Source organism: Rhincodon typus, chromosome 17, assembly GCF_021869965.1.
Source record: "Rhincodon typus isolate 14 chromosome 17, sRhiTyp1.1, whole genome shotgun sequence".
Classification (NCBI taxonomy): domain Eukaryota; kingdom Metazoa; phylum Chordata; class Chondrichthyes; order Orectolobiformes; family Rhincodontidae; genus Rhincodon; species Rhincodon typus.
The window spans coordinates 15,215,952-15,235,800 of record NC_063348.1 but is presented as its reverse complement, the minus strand read 5'-3'; the positions used below and the strand labels follow the sequence as shown (position 1 = coordinate 15,235,800).

Below are 19,849 nucleotides of genomic sequence, written 5' to 3'. Positions count from 1 at the left end.
TTTTTGTGAGGGTCTCCCCAAATGTTGAGCTGAAACTAAGTATGTCATCCATGTACACAAGGAAGGTCTGAAAATTAGGGTTGCCAAAACATCACAAGCATAAATCAGCATAGGCATTGCAGAGTCCAAATGGCATGCTTGTGTACTTATAAAGTTCCTGGTGCCATCATTTCAGCGAAGGGTAGCTGCTTATAACGCTGGGCCAAATTGAGACTGCAGAAATACTTTGCACTTTTGAGAACTTGCAATGCTTCTTCAATCTTCAGTAGAAGGCAAGCATCCTTATAAGTCTTTGCAGTAATCAACACAAATCTTCAATTTTAAAACTTTCTTCTTCATGAAGACTGTGGGGGAGATGTACGGACATGATTCTCAGATGGCATCCCATTTCAAAGGCTTCTGCAGGTCATCGTGGACATAGACCCAGTGATGGAGTAGGATCTTGTGATAAGAAATCTTTACTGAACAGTCATCTGTAGGCATAGTCCTGTGGTTTACCAGATCACAGTACACAATGCCATCAGAATCTTCACTGAAAGTTGTCCTACACTTGATGAGAGTGGAAAAAATCTGCTTCCTCTGGGTCTCCTCCAACTCACCAATGTCCACGTTTGAAATGAGGTGAGAGATGTCTCCTCCAGTCTATCCATTGTCTGTGACGGTAATCAATTTAAGGACGCTGTTGGTTGGAATTAAACTATCTTTATTGCTGCAAGTGGAATTCTACATGGGTATTCTACCCTTTTCTCCCACAGTGATGAGGGTGGTTCCCACAGTTACACCAGAGCTCTGCTATATGTGATATAATGCTTGAGCAAGACTGATCAAAGAACAAAGAAAATTACAGCACAGGAACAGGCCCTTTGGTCCTCCAAACCTGCACCGACATGCTGCCGTCACAACTAAAACCCCCTACATTCCGGGGACCATATCCCTCTATTCCCATCCTATTAATGTATTTGTCAAGACGACCTTTAAAAGCCTTTATCGTATCTGCTTCCACCATCTCCAGCAGCGAGTTCCAGGCACCCACCACCCTCTGTGCAAAAAACCTGCCTCATACATCACCGTTAAACCTTGCCCCTCGCACCTTAAACCTTTTCCCCACTAGTAACTAACTCTTCCACCCTGGGAAAAGGCTTCTGACTGTCCGCTCTGTCCATGCCCTTCAAAATCTTGTAGACCTCTATCAGGTCACCCCTCAACCTCCGTTGTTCCAGTGAGAACAGCCCAAGTTTCTCCAACCTCTCCTCATAGCTAATGCCCTCCATACCAGGCAACATCCTGGTAAATCCTTTCTGTACCCTCTCCAAAGCCACCATATCCTTCTGATAGTGTGGCAACCAGAACTGAATACAATATTCCAAATGCAGTCTAACTAAGGTTCTATGAAGCTGCAACATTACCTGCCAATTTTTTAACACAATGTCCCATCCAATGAAGGCAAGCATGCTGTATGCCTTGTTGACTACCTTCTCCACCTGCGTTGCCATTTTCAGTGACCTATGTATCTGTACACCCAGATCCCTCTGCCTATCAGTACTCTTCAGGGCAGAACCCTTACTGAAAGTGGCAACACAGGTAGCGAAGGTAGTCAACAAGGTATGGTTGGCCAGTTGGAGACAAGTGAGCCTTCAACAACAGTGATGGTGTGAACAAGTAAAATAACAGCCCAATTTTCTGCTACTTGAATATTTCTAGAGTCCCATACATTCTGATAAACATTGAGCATGCGAAGCTCCCATCTGCCAACCTTGTAGCAGTCACCAGAAGTAGATGAGAATGTACAACCAATTTAGCATCTGCCATAGAGATTTCCAGTTGCCCTCAAGGTCAGCTTGAAAGACAAGACAGAAACACTGGAATAGAAGGGATCAATCAGGAAAAGGAAAACTCCAACAGAATGGATTAGAAGCATGGTAGCAGTAAAACGTAGAAAGTTGGGAATATGCAATGGCTTAAAGAATCTAAATAAACCTTGATGAGATCTCACTATCCCCATGCCAGGCATCAAAGGAATTTTACCACAACTTGCCCATGTACTAAAGGTTCTCGTTCGGATCCCCCAAAAAATGTGAGATCTGTAGCAGAAACCAACAGTTGTAAAAGAAATGCAACAATTTGTTAAATTCTTTAATTATTTGGCAAAATTTCAGCGCAATTTGTCAACAGTGTGCAACTCACTGCCATGGATGTGCAGTGATATTGGGGCACAGAACAAAAAACAGCATTCACTAGAATCAAACAACTAGTTCCAGCAATGCCAGTGCTGAAATACAATGATGTAAATGACATTATCCTGAAGTATGACACCAACAAGTCAGGATTGGAGCAACCCTAATGCAGCAAGAACAACCAGTTGCATTTACTTTCAGTGCACCGACACAAATGGAGTGATGCTATGCTCAAATCAAGAAACAATGTCTGGCCATTTTCTTTGCTTGTCAACATTTCATCAACACCTCTTGAAAGAGACAAAGTAACAGTTGAGTCTGAACATTAGTCACTTAAAAGCATTTTCCTCATGTTGCTACTATCTTCTCCAAAAGCATCTACAAATTAAGTCATTCTGGTTACGGAGATACCACCTGGATCTGACATACAAGCAAGAAAGGAATGTATACATTGCAGACATGCTTTCAAGAGCAACGCTCCGAAGAAAGAAAACACAGCATGCTACAACGGTGTGAAATCTTCCAGAATCCATGTAAAGCAACAGCTATCATGCTCTGCAAGTCATCAACCCAGCAGAGACATTGAATCGAACAGAACAAGCATCTTTCTTAAATCAAGCAAACTATCCAAACAATGCATAGTTTCACGTTTTGTGAGAAGTAGTGATAAAAGGATGACCTGAGAGCATCAAGAACACATATGTTGCTATAAGCTCAGCAGGTCTGGCAGCATCCCAATTCCGAGGAAGGGTCAAGGGACCCGAAATGTTAACTCTGTTTTCTCCTCCACAGATGCTGCCAGACCAGCTGAGCTTTTCCAGCAACTTTGTTTTTGTTCCTGATTTACAGCATCCGCAGTTCTTTTGGTTTTTATGTTGCTATGAGGGAGTCTTCGGCATACACAGATGAATTCACAGCCAATAGTGACAGATTGTACAAAGGAAATAGAGCCATTATCCTGAAGGACTTGAGAGAAGAGATGCTAAAGTACATCCATGAAAGCCACTAAGGAATAATACCAAGTTTGAGAAAGGTAAAATGTCAAACAAGAACAACTAAATCAAAGACCAAATCAGCAAGTGCAGTGCTTGTAATGATCACCAAGCTAAGCAGACTAAAGAATCACTGATGCCATGTGACATTCCAGACAAATCATGGATGAAACTGGGAGGAGACTCTTTCACATCTTGACTACTGGGAAGTGAACCAGCTGACTTCTATGATTATCACTGAAATTGTTGAATACCTAAAGGCACATTTCAGTTGTTATGGCAATCATGACATTGTCATGGCCAACAATGACACTCAGTTTACAAGTGAAAAATTCATCCACTTCATGATCTCCACACTGCTCTCAGTAAAATGGAAAGGCTGAGATGACAGTGAAAATCACCAAAGGGTTCATAAAGAAATTAAACAAATCCCACACCGATGTATTGAAGGCAATACTTGAGTAGAGAAACACACAGACTGAATGTGTGGAAAGTAATCCAGTACAAACACGAATGGCACACCACACACAAACTACTCTTTCATTAGCAAAAAAAGCTACTGAAGCAAGAATAGTAACAGTTATAAATGATAAAATCATGAGATGACAGAAAGCCACATTTCATGTTGATCAGGCTGCTAAACCATTGCCAGAGTTAAGCATTGAAGAGCCAGTCAATGTTCAAACCGTCAATTCTCTTAACAAAATTGAAAGCATGTGAGCTGTTAGTTGGAGCAGGAGAGAGTCTTGCAAATGTGTCCTCTGGGAGATCGATGGCTTCTTCCTCAGAGGTGGAGGAGGAAATAATGGCCTAAGCAGCTGGTAACCTTGTAGGGATGAAGGTCGTGAATGTCACCAATGCCTGCATAAAAGGACAGGGGGAATTAGTTGCACAATAAGAGTAGAAGTATGAGTATGGCACAAATGTATTCTGAGAGGTGGTAATGGAAGACCAGCACAATTAAGTTTACTTGGTTGCCTAAACATGGAGGTCTCGGCATCCCCCCATGAATCTCACATGTCAGGAAGGGTCATTAGTTTGGGAGGATGAAGTGGGTGACAGCCTTTGAAGGAAGATTTGCACACAGTAGTGAGAGTTGCATACCATTAGCCTGACTGTAAGCTGTGTACAGTAGCAGAGTTAGCAGAGACAAAATGATAGCATGTATACTTGTGGAAAACAGAAGGCCATTGAACCTCTGACTACACAACTACGTGCTCCTTCCAAGGATGGAAATGGCATTGACTTGGGTGGCTGTCTCCATCCAAGCTGGCATTGTCTGGTGCTGTATTCTCTGTTGGCCGCCCTGAGAAAAGAGAACAGCCCTTCTCTCTCCATTAGCCTGTCCATCCAGAACTCCAGTTTCGTGCTGGCAAACAGGAGTGCCAGTTTCCTTTTTTTAGCCATCTTCTTTCAAGTGTGATTGCAAAGCAATGTTTGAACTTGTGCAACTGGATTTAAATATGGGCCTGTGGCATGAACATTGGAAGGTCCTAGCAACAGTGAGCACTTCCACCTCTGCAAGCACATGATTCAACAAGAAGGACGCCATAGAGGCCGGATGCATAATTAATGTAGTGAGCAGTGGTAGATCACAAGGTAAAGTCACCCTGAGGGAAATTTTCAACAAAACTCCCCAAAATTGACACTTTGCCAAAATATGAGAAGGTTCATCCCTCTGTTTTTGACAATCATGGATCAAGATATCATCTAAATGACAAATTATGCTTTCTGGTCCTTTTAAGATATTTGACCTTGCCCTCTGGAATATTTCTGCTGCTAAGGAAATCAATCCTTAAGCAGTCAAAGCAGTAGCATCCAAATGGAGTAATGACTTTGCTCAAAGTTTTGACTCCTCAACAACTGGAAACTGACAGATGCTGTTTGCTTCAAATTTTATAAAGAAAACACTCTTTGTGAGACTCGCCAAGCTCTAATCCATTGACACCATAGAATGTACTTTTTGTTCTATGGCCCTATGTAATTGGGTGAGATCAATATAAATTCTTATAGAACCATCTCCTCTGTTACCATACAACATTGTCTGAAGGAATGCCTGAGAACTAACAGAATCAGAGGACAGGTGAGGAGTTACTTGAGTTTGAATTGGTTGTATAAATATGGAGAGTTAATGAACAGTAGAGCGTGAGTTTTACTGAATATGGCTAATTGAGATAAAGCTCTCACAGTAAATAGTGGACCTTAATTCTGTTTAAATACAGTTGTCTTTTGGAGTATAACATCCACTTGCTATCACAACCCTATTTTTGACATAACAATGCTCCAGAATTCCTACAGCAACTCAGTTTCAAGGTGGATGATTGTGTTAATTTGCTTAACTATGAATCTACTTGCTGAGCCTCAATTGTGGAACTATATCTTTTGGATTATTCACACCTCTTTAAAGAAAGGTTCACATTCTCTAATATCTACTTAAATTATCACATTGACCCCTGATGATGGATGTTGCTTAGCCATTGATTTGGTTATCTCACAAAGAAAAATTGCCTGGAACTTATTCTTGTAATTATTTCATATATTTAATCTCACTTAAGCTTTCTGTGATGATGGGTGAAGTTACAAATTTCACCCTGCTAATTCAATCTCATCTACAGCTGTTTTCTGAACCCACTGATGTCACTGTTCTTGACATTAAGTCACTTTATAAGACCATTTTTTAAAAATTTGGCTTTCAATGTGTGCTGTGAAAGAAAGGCTATATCTTTCTTTACCAAAATACAATAACTCCTACATCCTGCCATACAGTTAAGTCTTTAGCTGCATTATTTGAAGAATAGGGGCTTATTTCCCTTCTCATCAAAAGTTCTTTGTTTTTCTACCGCATTTACCTTTCCTGCTCCCAAAATAGTGTTCACCATAGTTGTGGTTAAAGCTACAATTTGATCCATTGTATTTTGATTCTGGGCCCCTTCTGAAATCACTCTTACAAAGGCCAGCGAGTCCCACAGCAATGCCATGGGAATTCCAGCATTCTGAAAGAAGACACCTCCCTTTGTTATAGTAGAAACACATACCTCTTTGATTTTCACATCCACTCTCAGTACCTTCCTTTCCAGACTGAGGGGGGAAATTCTCAAGGCATTCCCAGCTGTCCCCTCTTTACCCTGATTAATTGTTTCTCAGTTTAGGAAAAGGTGAGGTGCAACAAAACCTTGGTGTCATGGTGGAACGATCACTGAAGGTTGGCATGCAGGTGCAGCAGGTGGTGAGGAAAGCTAACGGCATGCTGGCATTCATAGCAAGAGGATTTGAGTTATCAGGGTAGGGATGTCTTGCTGCAGTTATACAGGGCCTTGGTGAGGCCAAACCTTGAGTATTGTGTGCAGTTTCGGTCTCCTAGTCTGAGGAGGGACATTCTTGCTATTGAGGGAGTCCAGCTAAGGTTCAACAGGCTGGGATGGCAGGACTGACATATGAAGAAAGACTGGATTGACTGGGCTTGTATTCGCTGGAATTTGGAAGAATGAGGAGGGTTCTCATGGAAACATATAAAATCCTGGTGAGACTGGACAGGCTAAATACAGGAAGAGTGTTCTCGATGTTGGGGAAGTCTAAAACTAGGGGGTACAGTCTAGGAATAAGGGGTAAGCCATTCAGGGCTGAGATGAGGAAGAATTTCTTCATTCAGAGAGTTGTAAACCTGTGGAATTCTCTCCCACAGGAAGCTGTTAGGGCCAGTTCATTAGATATATTCAAAAGGGAGCTGTATGTGGCCTTTGCGGCTAAAGGGATCAAGGGGTATGCACAGAAAGCAGGAATGGGAGACTGAAATTCATGATCAGCCATGATCATATTGAATGGTAGTGCTGACTCAAAGGCCTAACGGCCTACTGCTGCACCTATTTTCTATGTTTCTCGCTCTCCCACCTTCTATCTTTCTCAGGTTTCATGGGTGGCAGAAAAATTATTGACTTTTTGGGTTAGTTTATAACCATCAGCCATCTTTGCTGCATGCCTAGCTGTTGGAACCTACTAGTCTTCAACATGGTTTCTAATTGCTGGAGTAAGTGAACTTGTAAATTCTTCTAAGAAATCGTTTCGTCCTAACGTCCTTACCCAATGTTGAACTTACTTTTGTTTATTCTATCAGATTCATGTAGGTCTGCGCTGGTTGCTTCCTCATGTTCTGAAACTTATTTATGTAATCCTCAGAAGCTAACCTATATGCACTGAGAACAGCGTTTTTCAAAAAAAAACTAAGTCAGAATCCAAAAGCATCTGAAAGCAATGCATAAACCTCATGGTAAAAAAAAACTTCATAAAATGCACCATCAGCATAAAAGTCCAATTGATTCCATTTTGTGCTGCTTTCCAGTAGTAGAGAGATTTCCAGCAGGTTTCTTTAATGAGCACAAAAATAACCTATTTATTATAAAACAAATCTAATTTCTAAAAGCACATGACAAAACTGGTCAAGATCTAAGATATAATCTGGAATTAGAACAATATGCCATGTTAATCCTAATACAAACACACTGAAGCAATGCAAAAGGTAAAGAAGACTCTGCAGAGAATATATTTTGACAAAGGCAAAAGAAAAACACTCTTCTTGGCCAATAGTCTTAAAACCAATACACAGAATCTGATGAATTCTAACAATCCACTTGGCTTCTAGTTGATGAAATATAATTGTTGGCAACTGTAGTATGATAGAGATAGTAAGAACTGCCGATGCTGGAGTCTGACATAACACTGTGTGGAGCTGGAGGAACACAGCAGGCCAAGCAGCATCAGAGGAGCAGGAAAGTTGACGTTTTGGGTCGTGACCCTTCTTCAGAAATAGGGGAGGGGAAGGGGTCTCTGAAATAAATAGAGGGGTGGGGGGTTGCTGATAGCAGGTAGATAGTGGAGCAGATAGGTGGGAGAGAAGACGGACAGGTCAGTGAGGCGGGGATGAGGGAGGGCTGGCCTTGGCATGAGGTCAGGGGTGGGGAGATTTTGAAGCTGGTAAAGTCCACATTGAGACCACTGGGTTGTAGGTTCCAAGGCGGAATATGAGGTACTGTTCCTCCAGTTTCTGGGTGGCATCATTGTGACCCTGGAGGAGGCCCAGGATGGACATGTCGTCCAGGGAGTTGGAGGGGGAGTTGAAGTGGTTCGCGACTGGGAGGTGTTGTCATTTGTCGCGAACCGAGTATAGGTGTTCTACAAAGTGGTCTCCGAGCCTCAGCTTGGTCTCACCGATGTAAAGGAGGCCACATCGGGAACAGCAGATACAATGGGCCACATTAGCGGATGTGCAAGTGAACATCTGTTTGATGTGGAAGGTTTTTTTGGGACCTAGGATGGAGGTGAGGGGGGAGGTGTAGCACCTCCTGCGGTTGCAGGGAAAGGTGCCGGGGGTGGTGGGGCTAGTGGGGAGCATGGAGCGGACGAGGGAGTTGCGGAGAGCGCGGTCCCCCTGGAAGGCAGATAATGGTGGGGAGGGAAATATATCCTTCGTAGTGGGGTCAGATTGCAGGTGGCGGAGAATGATGCGTTGAATCCAGAGGTTAATGGAGTGGTACATGAGGACAAGGGGAATTCTGTCTTTGTTTTTATTGTGAGGAGGGGGTGTGAGGGCTGAGGTGCGGGAAACGCAAGAGATACGGCTGAGGGCGTTTTCAACCACTGAGCGGGGGAAGTTGCCGTCCTTGAAATACGAGGGCATCTGGGATGTTCGCGAGTGGAACGCCTCATCTTGGGAGCAGATGCGGTGGAGGCGGAGGAATTGTGAGTAGGGGATCGCATTCTTGCAGGAGGGTGGGTGAGAGGAGGTGTAGTCCAGGTAGCTGTGGGAGTTGGTGGGCTTGAAATAGATATCAGTTTCGAGGTGGTCACTAGAGATGGAGACAGAGAGGTCCAGGAAGGAAACAGAGGTATCAGGGATGGTCCAGGTGAACTTGAGGTTGGGTTGGAAGGTGTTAGTAAAGTTGATGAACTGTTTGTGCTCCTCGTGGGGAGCACGAGGCGGCACCGATACAGTCATCGATGTAGTGGGGGATAGTGCCAGTGTAGCTGCGGAAGATGGACTGTTCCATGTATCCGACAAAGAGGCAGGCATAGCTTGGGCCCATGCAGGTACCCATGGCCATCCCCTTATTCTGTAGGAAGTGGGAGGAGTTGAAGGAGAAATTGTTAATGGTATGGATGAGTTCGGTTAGGTGGATAAGGGTGTCGGTAGTGGGGAACTGGTTGGGCCTGCGGGACAGGAAGAAGTGGAGAATTCAAGTGTACAGGGTATGGATGTCCATAGTGAAGATGAGGTGTTGGGTGCCAAGGAATCAGAAGTTTTGGAGGAGGTGGAGGGCATGGGTAGTGTCCCCGACGTAGGTGGGGAGTTCCTGGACCAGGGCGGAGAAAATAGAGTTGAGATAAGCAGAGATAAGTTCGGTGGGGCAGGGGCAGGCAGAGACAATGGGTCGGCCAGGGCAGTCGGGTTTATGGATTTTGGGAAGGAGATAGAAACGGGCATAGCTCTTCTAAGCAAGCTTCGGTTCAGATGGAAATCAAACTGGTTACAAGCGTTTGGAAAGTGGTTCTCAATTCTGCTCCTCAGGATTTCCAAGGTAGTGAAAATACTGAGAAGCAGAAACTTTAAAGGTTTCCCAATGACTTCAACCAAGAAATGGAGAAAGACTTGCAACTTACCTGCAGGCTTTGGAGGTTTTCTTCCTCTGATTACTGTCCTATTTGTCTACTTTCAATAACCAATAAAGTGACAGAAGCAGTCATTAACTGTGCTATCAATCAGCACTTGTAAAGCAGTAACTGGTTCATTGAATTTTCTGAAGAAGGGTCGAGGCCCGAAACGTCAGCTTTCCTGCTCCTCTGATGCTGCTTGGCCTGCTGTGTTCATCCAACTCTACACCTGGTTATCACTGGTTTATTGATACTCAGTTTCAGGGCAATTCTGCTCCTGATCTCATATAGCCTTAGTTCAAACTCTCACCTCAACTCTTTTCTCCACTTTTTAAAAAAAATCATTTGTGGAATGTGGGCATCGCTGGCTGGCCAGCATTCATTACCAGTCCCTAGTTGCTGTTCAAAAAAAGCGGAGAAAAGAAGAATAGAATAGAATTTCCTTTATTGTCATGTGTAGTCAAGTACAGAATTACAGTACAGTGAAAAGTTTACAAAGTCGCCCCATGTTTGGGTGGCGCCGTCTTAGGTACCTTGTTACAAATGTTAGATATAAAATAGAGAAATAAAGGAAAAAAAAGGAAAAAATTACATTACCTTACAGTTATTCATAGTATAAGTTAGAAAAATAAGAAATAAAGTTAAAAAGATAAACATTACGGTCTTTCTATAAAGGACCTGCAGTAGATCAGTGCCGGGGGCTTCCACATGTCCTTGACATCAAGGTAGCGTTTGACCTGAGTATGGGATCAACGATTTAATTAAAACTGATGTCAATGGAAATCAGGCAGAAAATTCTTTGTTGGTTGGAATCACATCCAGCACAAAGGAAGATGAGTAGTGTTGGAGAACAATCATCTCAGTCCCATGACATCATTCCAGTAGTTCTTCAAGATATTGCCCTGGGCTAACCATCTTTAACTACTTCATCAATGATGTTCCTTCCATAATAACATCAGAAGTCAGAATGTACACTGATGGTTGCACAATGTTCAGCACTATTTGCAACTCCTCAATCACTGAAGTGCTCTTTGCACAAAGACCTGAACTGTATCCAGACTTGAGCTGATAAATGGCAAGTGAAATTTGTGCCATATAAGTGCCAAGCAAATGATTATTTCTAACAAAAAAGAAGCAAGCCATCATCCCTTGATGTTCAAAGTCATTACAGTCAATGAAACCCTCATTATCAATATCCTGGAGGTCACCATTGACCAGAAACTGAACTGGACTAGTCGAATAGATACAGTGGTTCCGAGAGCAGGTCCAGATGGGGGGCTTCTGAGTCCAGGGATCATCCGCTCCACCCACTTTTCTTTTTGTTTCTTTTCCTTTTTTGTCTCTTTTCTCTTTTTTATTTTACTTACCTCTTGTTGAAGAGCTTGGTTGTGGTGACAGCATCGGTGGCAGCAAGTATGCCCAGAGCAGACTCTTGGCGGTCAATGATTGGACCCAGCGAAGACTCCTGGCAGTCAGTTAGTGGGCCGAGTGCAGACCCGTGGCAGCAGTGTAGAGAGAGTTTGGGTTCCCGTTGGCTTCTGCACTGACGAGGCGGTTCTAGCGCTGACTCACGGCTGCTGTGGCAGAGGCGAGTTCATTTGATTTATTACTGTCATGTGTACTGAGGTACAGTGAAAAGTGTTGTCTTACTTGCATTACAGGGCAATCGTACAAATAAAGTGCATTAGGGTAACTGAACAGTGTTTGGCTTCCTGGCAGCATCTGCATTCAGTGCAGATTCATGCAGGTGGGGACAGAGGTGAGTTTGGGCCCAGTCCAAGACCTGGCGGCATTGGTAGCGTCTGGATCGGCAAGCTTCAAATGGATTTATGATGGTGACAGAATCGAGTTTGGGCCAGCATGGTACGTAGCATCTGCACAAGCAAGGTCCAGCAAGGACTCATAGAGGTGAAAGCATTGGTGGAGGCAAGATGGCGCCGAAGAATGTTTGCTTTCGTTCCAGCAGCTGTGGCAGTGGTGAAGGGGTCTCGTGCCTGGCTACCAGGCCCAAGGCCTATGGTGCAGCACTAACAAGATGGACTGTAAAATTGAACACTTTTTTTTAACTTCTTTATTCTTCTTCTTATATTTTGGTTTATTTTTCTGTGTTTTAAGATGGCACTGGTATAGTGTCACCACTCTCAACACTTTTCACTGTATTTTGTAACAAAATACGTGACAATAAATAAATCAAACCAAATCAAATCAAACCACATCAAATCAAATCAAAATCAGAGGCTAGAAATTCTGCAGCGAGTAACTCACCTCCCGTTTCCCTAATGCATGTTCAGCAACTACAAGGCATAAATCAGGAATGTGATGGGATACTCTCCACTTGCCTTGATAAGTGTAGCTCCACCACACTTCAGACGTTTGATGAAGAACAAAGCAGCCCACTTGAGTGACTACCATATCCAACATTCATTCCCTTCACCACCGATGCACTGAGGCATTAATGTGTACCATCTACGAGATGCATTACAGACTCCTTAGACAGCACCTTTCAAACCTATGAGTTCTACAACAAAGGTGGTAGATGTATGGGAACACTGCAACATGGAAGTTTTCCTCTAAGACACATATCATCCTGACATATAACTATATCTCCATTCCTTCACAGTTGCTGGTGAAAATCCTGGAACTTCCTTCGCTGCGGTACTGTGGGCCCTCTGTACCCAGGCACAAGGAATGGACAACAGATGCTAGCCGAACCAGCAAAGTTTGCACCCCATCAACAAATTTTTAAAATGTGAACTCCATTTCTCATATTATCATGCGGTGTCTTGTAGAACATTGTTAAAGCACACTTCACGATAAAAGAGGTTTGGGTCAACTCTAAGGACTTTTTAATATAGTTCTTTATTTACATCTCATTGACAATATACATTCTAAGCATGTGGTTTAAGCTGCTGCCCCTTATCAGAGTCTCATATAAACATGGGATAATGACATCATCATTAGCTACCTATATATGCTCAGTAGTTAACCTTTTATTCTATACCTGCCAACCATTTTAGAAATTTCCAAACACCAAACAGGAGCACTTCAATGAGGTCCATATAACTTTTATGCTAGTGAACATGTATTTTCAATACCTAGATAGGTTAACTGGAGTTTGACAGTACATACCAGGAAATATTTCCATAATTATCAGTAACTGCTGTGTCCATCATTACATTGCTATTCATGAGACTGACATGATTACAAGGTGGTGCCTGCTCCAGAATTCTTGTATCGCAAGAACTAGAAAATGTGACTCAATTTCATTCAGGGAGCATTTTTGGCCCAAACTAAAGGCCTATCAAAGGACTATGAAAACTACTGTTTTCTCTACAAATCTTTCAAATCCTACAGAACACATTCTGTGAAAACCAAGAAAAATGTTAATTTAGTATATTTAGCATTTATTGATTGTCCATAAATGTTCTTTCTTAACTTCCAGTTACTGCCTCCGTTAACTTCACTTGGAGAAAAAATACCTTAAGAATGCTTACCTTTCATAATATTTTTATGAATGATGGTTACATAATTGTCACGGTCACTTCTACTTTGCTCGTGATTAAAACCAATTGTGTGGAGTAACTCATGTTGTATAATGCCAGGTCGAATACAGCCAGTTCTATCCAATGAAACAAACTGTGCCCATCTATTATATCCCACATTTGCCCAGCAGCTAAAAATCAAAAAAATTAAACTTTTTAATTAATATTTCTATCCTTGAAATCAGATTAAATATTAGTTGTTATCTTTACACTAAAATTGCCAGTATTAATGTGGAATTTAATTAATTTTTGTAGGATATTCCAATGGCTCAATGAATAAACTTGTGAAATGGTGTTGCAGTGTACCATACATTCTGGGTCCCAGACACAATTTCTTCTTTGTGCTGAGTTAGTTACAATATGCCTGGAGAACAATAGGGGTATTTAAAATTTCCTCAGTATTCCCAGGAAAGTAAGAAAATTCAGCTCGGGTACCTGCTCCTGGATGCTATCTAATGAGCCACTGCATAAAAATATACAATGTAGGATATTCAACAGGTATCAGAATCAGTTTCAGCAATAAAATTCATGGTTAAATATCATGTTTCAATTCTCAATTTAAAATTCTTCCACTTACTATTTTGTACGAAATGGCTAGCAAGTTCCCATTAAATTCTTGGAGTCTAAACTGGACAGCCCTTGACATTGAGTTCAGATATTAAAACAGATCTTTTCAAATTGGCACAGGTAGCATGCAAATGTAACCCAACATTGAACAGGCTGTTTAGTACCTGAATCCCTCAATAAATATCTCAGGTCTGTCTAAAGCCAGTACCATTTAAAGCCAGACTGTAACAATTAAAGGTGAGATTCAATCAGGCTGTAGAAGGGGCTGAAACTGGTTACAAGCCTTGAAGAGCTGACTGAATTTTACTTTCACTTTGAGAGAGAGGAATGGATCCAAGACTATTGTTTAATATTAAAGAAAATAAACTTTGAGGGCTTGCAAAGATTAGCCTGACCTCGGTCGTTGGTAAGATTTTAAGTCTATTATTAAGGAGACAATTGCAGAGTATTTCGAAGTGCATGGCAATACAGGGCTGAGCCAGCACAGTTTCATCTAGAGGACAAATCTGTTCAAATTCTTTGAGGAGATAATGAGTGGCTTAGACAAAGGAGAATCAGTGGACATGACCCACTTGGATTTTCAGAAGGCCTTTGACAAGGTGCTGCTCAGGAGGCTGCTACAAAAGATAAGGAGCCATGGTGTTGGGCAAGATACTGGTAAGGATAGAAATTGGCTGACTGGCAGAAGGCAGAGAGTAGGGAGAAAGGGGTCTTTTTCAGGATAGCAGCCACTAACAGAATTCCTCAGGGGTCAGTGTTGGGATCACAACTATTCACATTATACATTACTTTAACTACACTATTCCTTTTAAATACTTGGTCTTACTGTCTGTTTTTATATTTCCTGCCAGTTTGTGCTTGTATTCTCATTTCTATTTTTTTTATTTGTCACTGTTTGCTAGTTTCTTTACTTGTCCCAATCTTCTGTACAATAGATCCTTTGTTTCCATTTTTTGTTTCCATTTTATTCCATCATTTACTTATTCAGCAGTTAACCACAGGTGGTGCATCTTATTTGTAAAGATTTTCTATCTCAGTGGAATATATAATTGTTGAGATTTAAATCTTCTCAAATGTCTGCCACTGCGTATTTACTCTTACATTTTAGTAGTTTTTTTTTCCACAGTTCACCATTGCCAACTGTGTCTTTTGACTTTGTAATTTCCTTTTTAAAGTTTAAAACAATTTTAAAAAGATGCACACTGTACTCTTTCAACTCAATGAAACAGGTGGCAGCAGTTGGCTGTCTTATTTCTCAGGGCAATCTCCTAACCAATCAGAGTCAGTTTGCATGGTTTAAAGCCAAAACAAAGCCTGGCAGTTAAATGTCAATCGTGATTAACTGATACATTCTCCATGGCAACATCTCTCCTAATCAGAGTCCACTTGTCAGCTAATCAGCACTCTCCTTTCCTACATTATAAATATTGATATTTCCCTTTATTGGTATTCTTCTGAATTGTTGTGATGGATGCAGGCCAAAACGTTTGACAACATGAATGCTCTTTCAGCAGTACTCAAATTCTGTACTACCAGCTAATTGTTTAAGACATCAGTTTCAGATCCAAATATTGTGCTCTGAATATACAATTCTATATTCTCAGAAAAAAAACTAAGTATAATGGACACAAGACAACACAAATTCATGAGGTATCATTCTCCACTCACCCGTTTTGTGAAATAATTTTGATGTAATTTCTTTCATATCGTCTATAGACAAACTTAATGCATGTTAGGTAATCAAACTCCTTCATAGAGCGCTGTATTATACTTTGGTGATATTTACCTGTTGTTATGAAAACATAATAAGGAACATTGAATTTAACAATTATTTTATGGCATTGATTTGCGCTGGTATTCTTTACTAGCCATAATGAAATATAATGCGACAACACAAAAATCCTACAAACAAAACCAGAATAAAAATGCTGGGTGACATTCTGCTTTTATTGCACATTCTTTTGGGAGAGTGGTCAGCTAAGGTACAGACACCAAATTTCATGTATCTGTCAGAATAGACTATTATGTTAATACAGACTGCTAATATTTATAGAATCATAGAATCCCCACAGTGCAGAAGCAGGTCAATTCGGCCCTTCAAGCCCACACCGACCCCCCAAAGGACAAACCACCCAGACCCCACTAACCTTATTTCTGTAATCCTGAATTTCCTATGACTAACCTACATAATCTACATATCCCTAGGTAATTTGGGATGGACAATTTAGTCTGGCCAATCCACCTAACCTGCACTGCTTTGGACCGTGGAAGGAAACCAGAGCACCTGGAGGAAACCCACACAGACATGGGAAGAACATGCTAACTCCACACAGACAGCCACCCAAGACTGGAATCAAACTCAGGTCGCTGGCAATGTGAGGCAGCAGTGGTAATCATTGTGCCACCGTGCCACCCTTCTAGAAATAGGTTTTGTAAATAAGAGTGCACAAAGTTGATGGGAACTTCAAAAGTTGGGGAACTAGAACTTCAGGGTTGCATATGCATATCTCTGACATTGGTAAGCCATGGCACTACAGTCGGGAATAACTGAACACAGTAACGGATATAAGCTTTCCAAAGAAGAAAAACACTGTGGAATATTTGTTGCATTGGGTCAAAAGGTGAAATGGCATAAATTCTATTATTATATGTATTATTACATATCTTTATTCTATTAATGCATTTTGATCAAAGAAACATGGAGACACAATGTGTCTTACTGGTACAACTTTGAGAGGAGTTCAGGAGCAGAGCAACCTCGGGTGTCAAGTGCATAATTCTTTGAAGGTGGCCAGGCAAGTTGAAACAGTTGTCAAACAGGTTTATAGGATCCATGGGTTTACAAATAGAAGCAAAGACTATAAAAACAAGGAAGTGATGTTTCGCCTCAAATCAATGGTCAGACCACATTTGGAGTATTGCATTCATTTCTGGACACCTTATTTAAGGAATTATGTTAAATCCCTGGAGAGAATGCAACGGAGATTTACTACAATGATACCAGGATTGAGATATTTCAGATAAAAGGAAAGATTAGAGAAATTGGGCTTATTCTCCTTGAAACAGAGGCAATTAAGAGCTGACCTTATTGCAGTGTTCAAACTTCTAAACATTTTTGAAGGGTACAGAATGTTTCTACTAGTTGGTATGTCAGTAACTAGGGGTCACACTGTCAAGATTGTCAGCAAGACAGCTAGGAGTGAGATAAGTAGAAACTTTTTTAGTCAGAGAGTTGTTAGGATTTGGAGTACACTGCCTGGGAGGGTGGTTGACGCAGATTCCACCAGAGGATTCAATGGATTTAGAGGGCACACAAAGATAGGGCTTGAGAATTACACTAGCTGGGTAGCCCTTTTGGGAACTGGTACAGGCAATTGTAAAATTATATGATTTTAGATCTAAACTGGAAAAACAAATTCCTTGGTTTCACAGTTTTATTATATTGCTAATTACCCTGTCAACATATTAGAACATGACAGAGCAGATGTTTTTTAAACTGTGTTGGATGGCCAAACATTTACAGTCATAGAGTCATTGAAATGTACAGCATGGTCCAACTCGTCCATGCCGACCAAATAGCCTAAATTTATCTAGTCCGATCTGCCAGCATTTAACCCATATCCCTCTACACCCTTCCCATTCATATACTCATCCAGATGCCTTTTAAATGTTGTAATTGTACCAGTCTCCAACACTTCCTCTGCCAGTTCATTCCATACACGCACCACCCTCTGTGAGAAAAAGTTACCCTTTAGATCCTTTTTAAAACTTTTCCCTCTCACCTTAAACCTATGCCCTCTAGTTTTGGTTCCCCTACCCCAGAGAAAAGAGCTTGGCTAGTCACCCTATCCAAGCCCCTCATGATTTTATAAACTTGTATAAGGTCACCCCTCAGCCTCCAACTCTCCAAGGAAAATAGCCCCAGCCTATTCAGCCACTCCCTACAGCTCAAACCCTCCAACTCTGGCAATCCCTGTAAATCTTGTCTGAAACAAAAACAGAAGTTGCTGGAAAAGCTCAGCAGGTCTGGCAGCATCTGTGAAGAAAAGATTAGAGTTACTGTTTCAGGTCAGGTGACCCTTTCCCAGAACTGATGGTAACTGGGAAAACATCGGCTTATATGCAGAAAATATGGAGGGGAATTGGGAAGGGAGTAAACAGTAGGATAAAGGATAAAGCCCGAAGAGAAAGAAGAGCGGATGGATAGACAAAGGTGTTGATAACGATCTGGCTGGGAGGGTGAATAGCTGTTAATGGGCACTGTTAGTGGCTAACAATAGGTAGTGTTTAATTGCAGGCTATGTGATAAGAAGGCCTGGTGTGTGGAGTAGGGGACTAGAACATGGAAGAGATTAGGCCTTAAAATTATAGTGGCAGGCAACAGTTCTAAGGAAGGGTTACCTGACCCAAAACGTTAACTCTGATCTTTTCTTCACAGATGCTGCCAGACCTGCTGAGCTTTTCCAGCAACTTCTGTTTTTGTTCCTGATTTACAGCATGTGCAGTTTTTTTTCGGTTTTTAGATCTTTTCTGAACCCTTTCAAGTTTCACAATATCCTTCCAATAGCAGGGACACCAGAATTGAATGCAGTATTCCAAAACTGGCCTAACCAATGTCCTGTACAGTCACAACATAACTTCCCAACTCCTATACTCAATGCACTGGCTAACACCTTCTTCACTACCCTGTCTACCTGCAACTCCACTTTCAAGGAACTATGAACTTGCACTCTGAGGTCTCTTTGTTCGGCAGCACTCCCCAGGACCTTACCATTAAGTGTATAAATCCTGCCCTGATTTGCCTTACCAAAATGCAGGTGGGATTTGAACCCAGGTCCCCAGATAATCTATGCGTCTCTGGATTAACAGTCTAGCAACAATAGTCTATCACTTCCTCAATTGGATGTCACTGGGTAACATTTCATCATAATTATTACAAGATTAAATATTTATCTATAATCTGGAGCAAGTGTTAAAAATTGTAGTTTAGCTTACTGAAACTTTCGTCGATTGTATATGGTATATAAACAATCCCATCACTTGAACGAGGCCACAGGCATGTTCTGGGACCAAGTAAACACTTCTTGGCATTTTTGGAACTTCCAACTGCAATATCTCCATACATTATATCTTTTTTGTCATTTTCCCCTAAGGTAAGAAAGAAGTTCTAAATGCTAAAAATATAAAATATAAATATGCAATCTGTAGATTCAACCAGATTTTACAGCAGCCACAGGGTGTTCTTGAGATTACATGATATATTTATATTTATCCACCATCCACAGCAAAGATAACTTGAATTCATGTCTCTAAGCAGTCATAATACATTCCATTTCAAGTCAATTTGGCAAAGGTCAAATAGTAATATTCCATTCTTTTTAAATGCAAAATTAAGATTTAATAGCATAAAATTTGTTGCAGGAAAATATTACAATATCTCCTTTGAAACTGAAAATAAACAGCTGGAAAAGCAACTTGCATTTGTTTACAAATTCTAAGAGGTAATTTTTAAGTGGTTCCACGGAGACATTTTTCCCACCCAGAGGTTTTCCCCATAATACATTAGCAACTACAATGTTGTGCTATTCCTGGGTTTTGTTTCATATAAATGTTCAATGGCATATTGTTATGTCACATTTTGGAGGCACATACGAATACTTTGCATCAGTCTCACAGCAGAAGACACTAATAGCATTCCAAAACTACCAAATAATCAAGGGATAAAAGGAGAGGAAATAAATGCAAAAACTATCTCTGGAGAAATAATACCAAAGAAATGAAGAGGGCTAAATACCAACAAGGCCCCTAGACCTTACAGACTGCATCCTGGGATATATAAAAATATATAGCACAATAGCACAGAGATAGTGGATGAGTCATCGTAATCTTCCAAGTCCCAAAGGAAAGAAAAATGGCACATTTTCTTAAAAAG

General features: G+C 41.2%; 1 protein-coding gene across 1 annotated transcript in view; it reads right to left on the bottom strand.

Moving 5' to 3' along the window:
* LOC125485267 (low choriolytic enzyme-like) overlaps positions 1 to 19,042 on the bottom strand; it is a 44,300-nt gene extending 25,258 nt beyond the window's left edge. The window contains exons 1-3 of the mRNA XM_048607298.1: positions 18,913 to 19,042; positions 15,586 to 15,703; positions 13,303 to 13,481 (exon numbers count right to left, since the gene is read on the bottom strand). Of these exons, the coding sequence (XP_048463255.1) occupies positions 13,303 to 13,481; positions 15,586 to 15,703; positions 18,913 to 19,042 (427 nt within the window). The remainder of the gene's footprint in view (positions 1 to 13,302; positions 13,482 to 15,585; positions 15,704 to 18,912) is intronic.
* Positions 19,043 to 19,849: the final 807 nt, after the last annotated feature.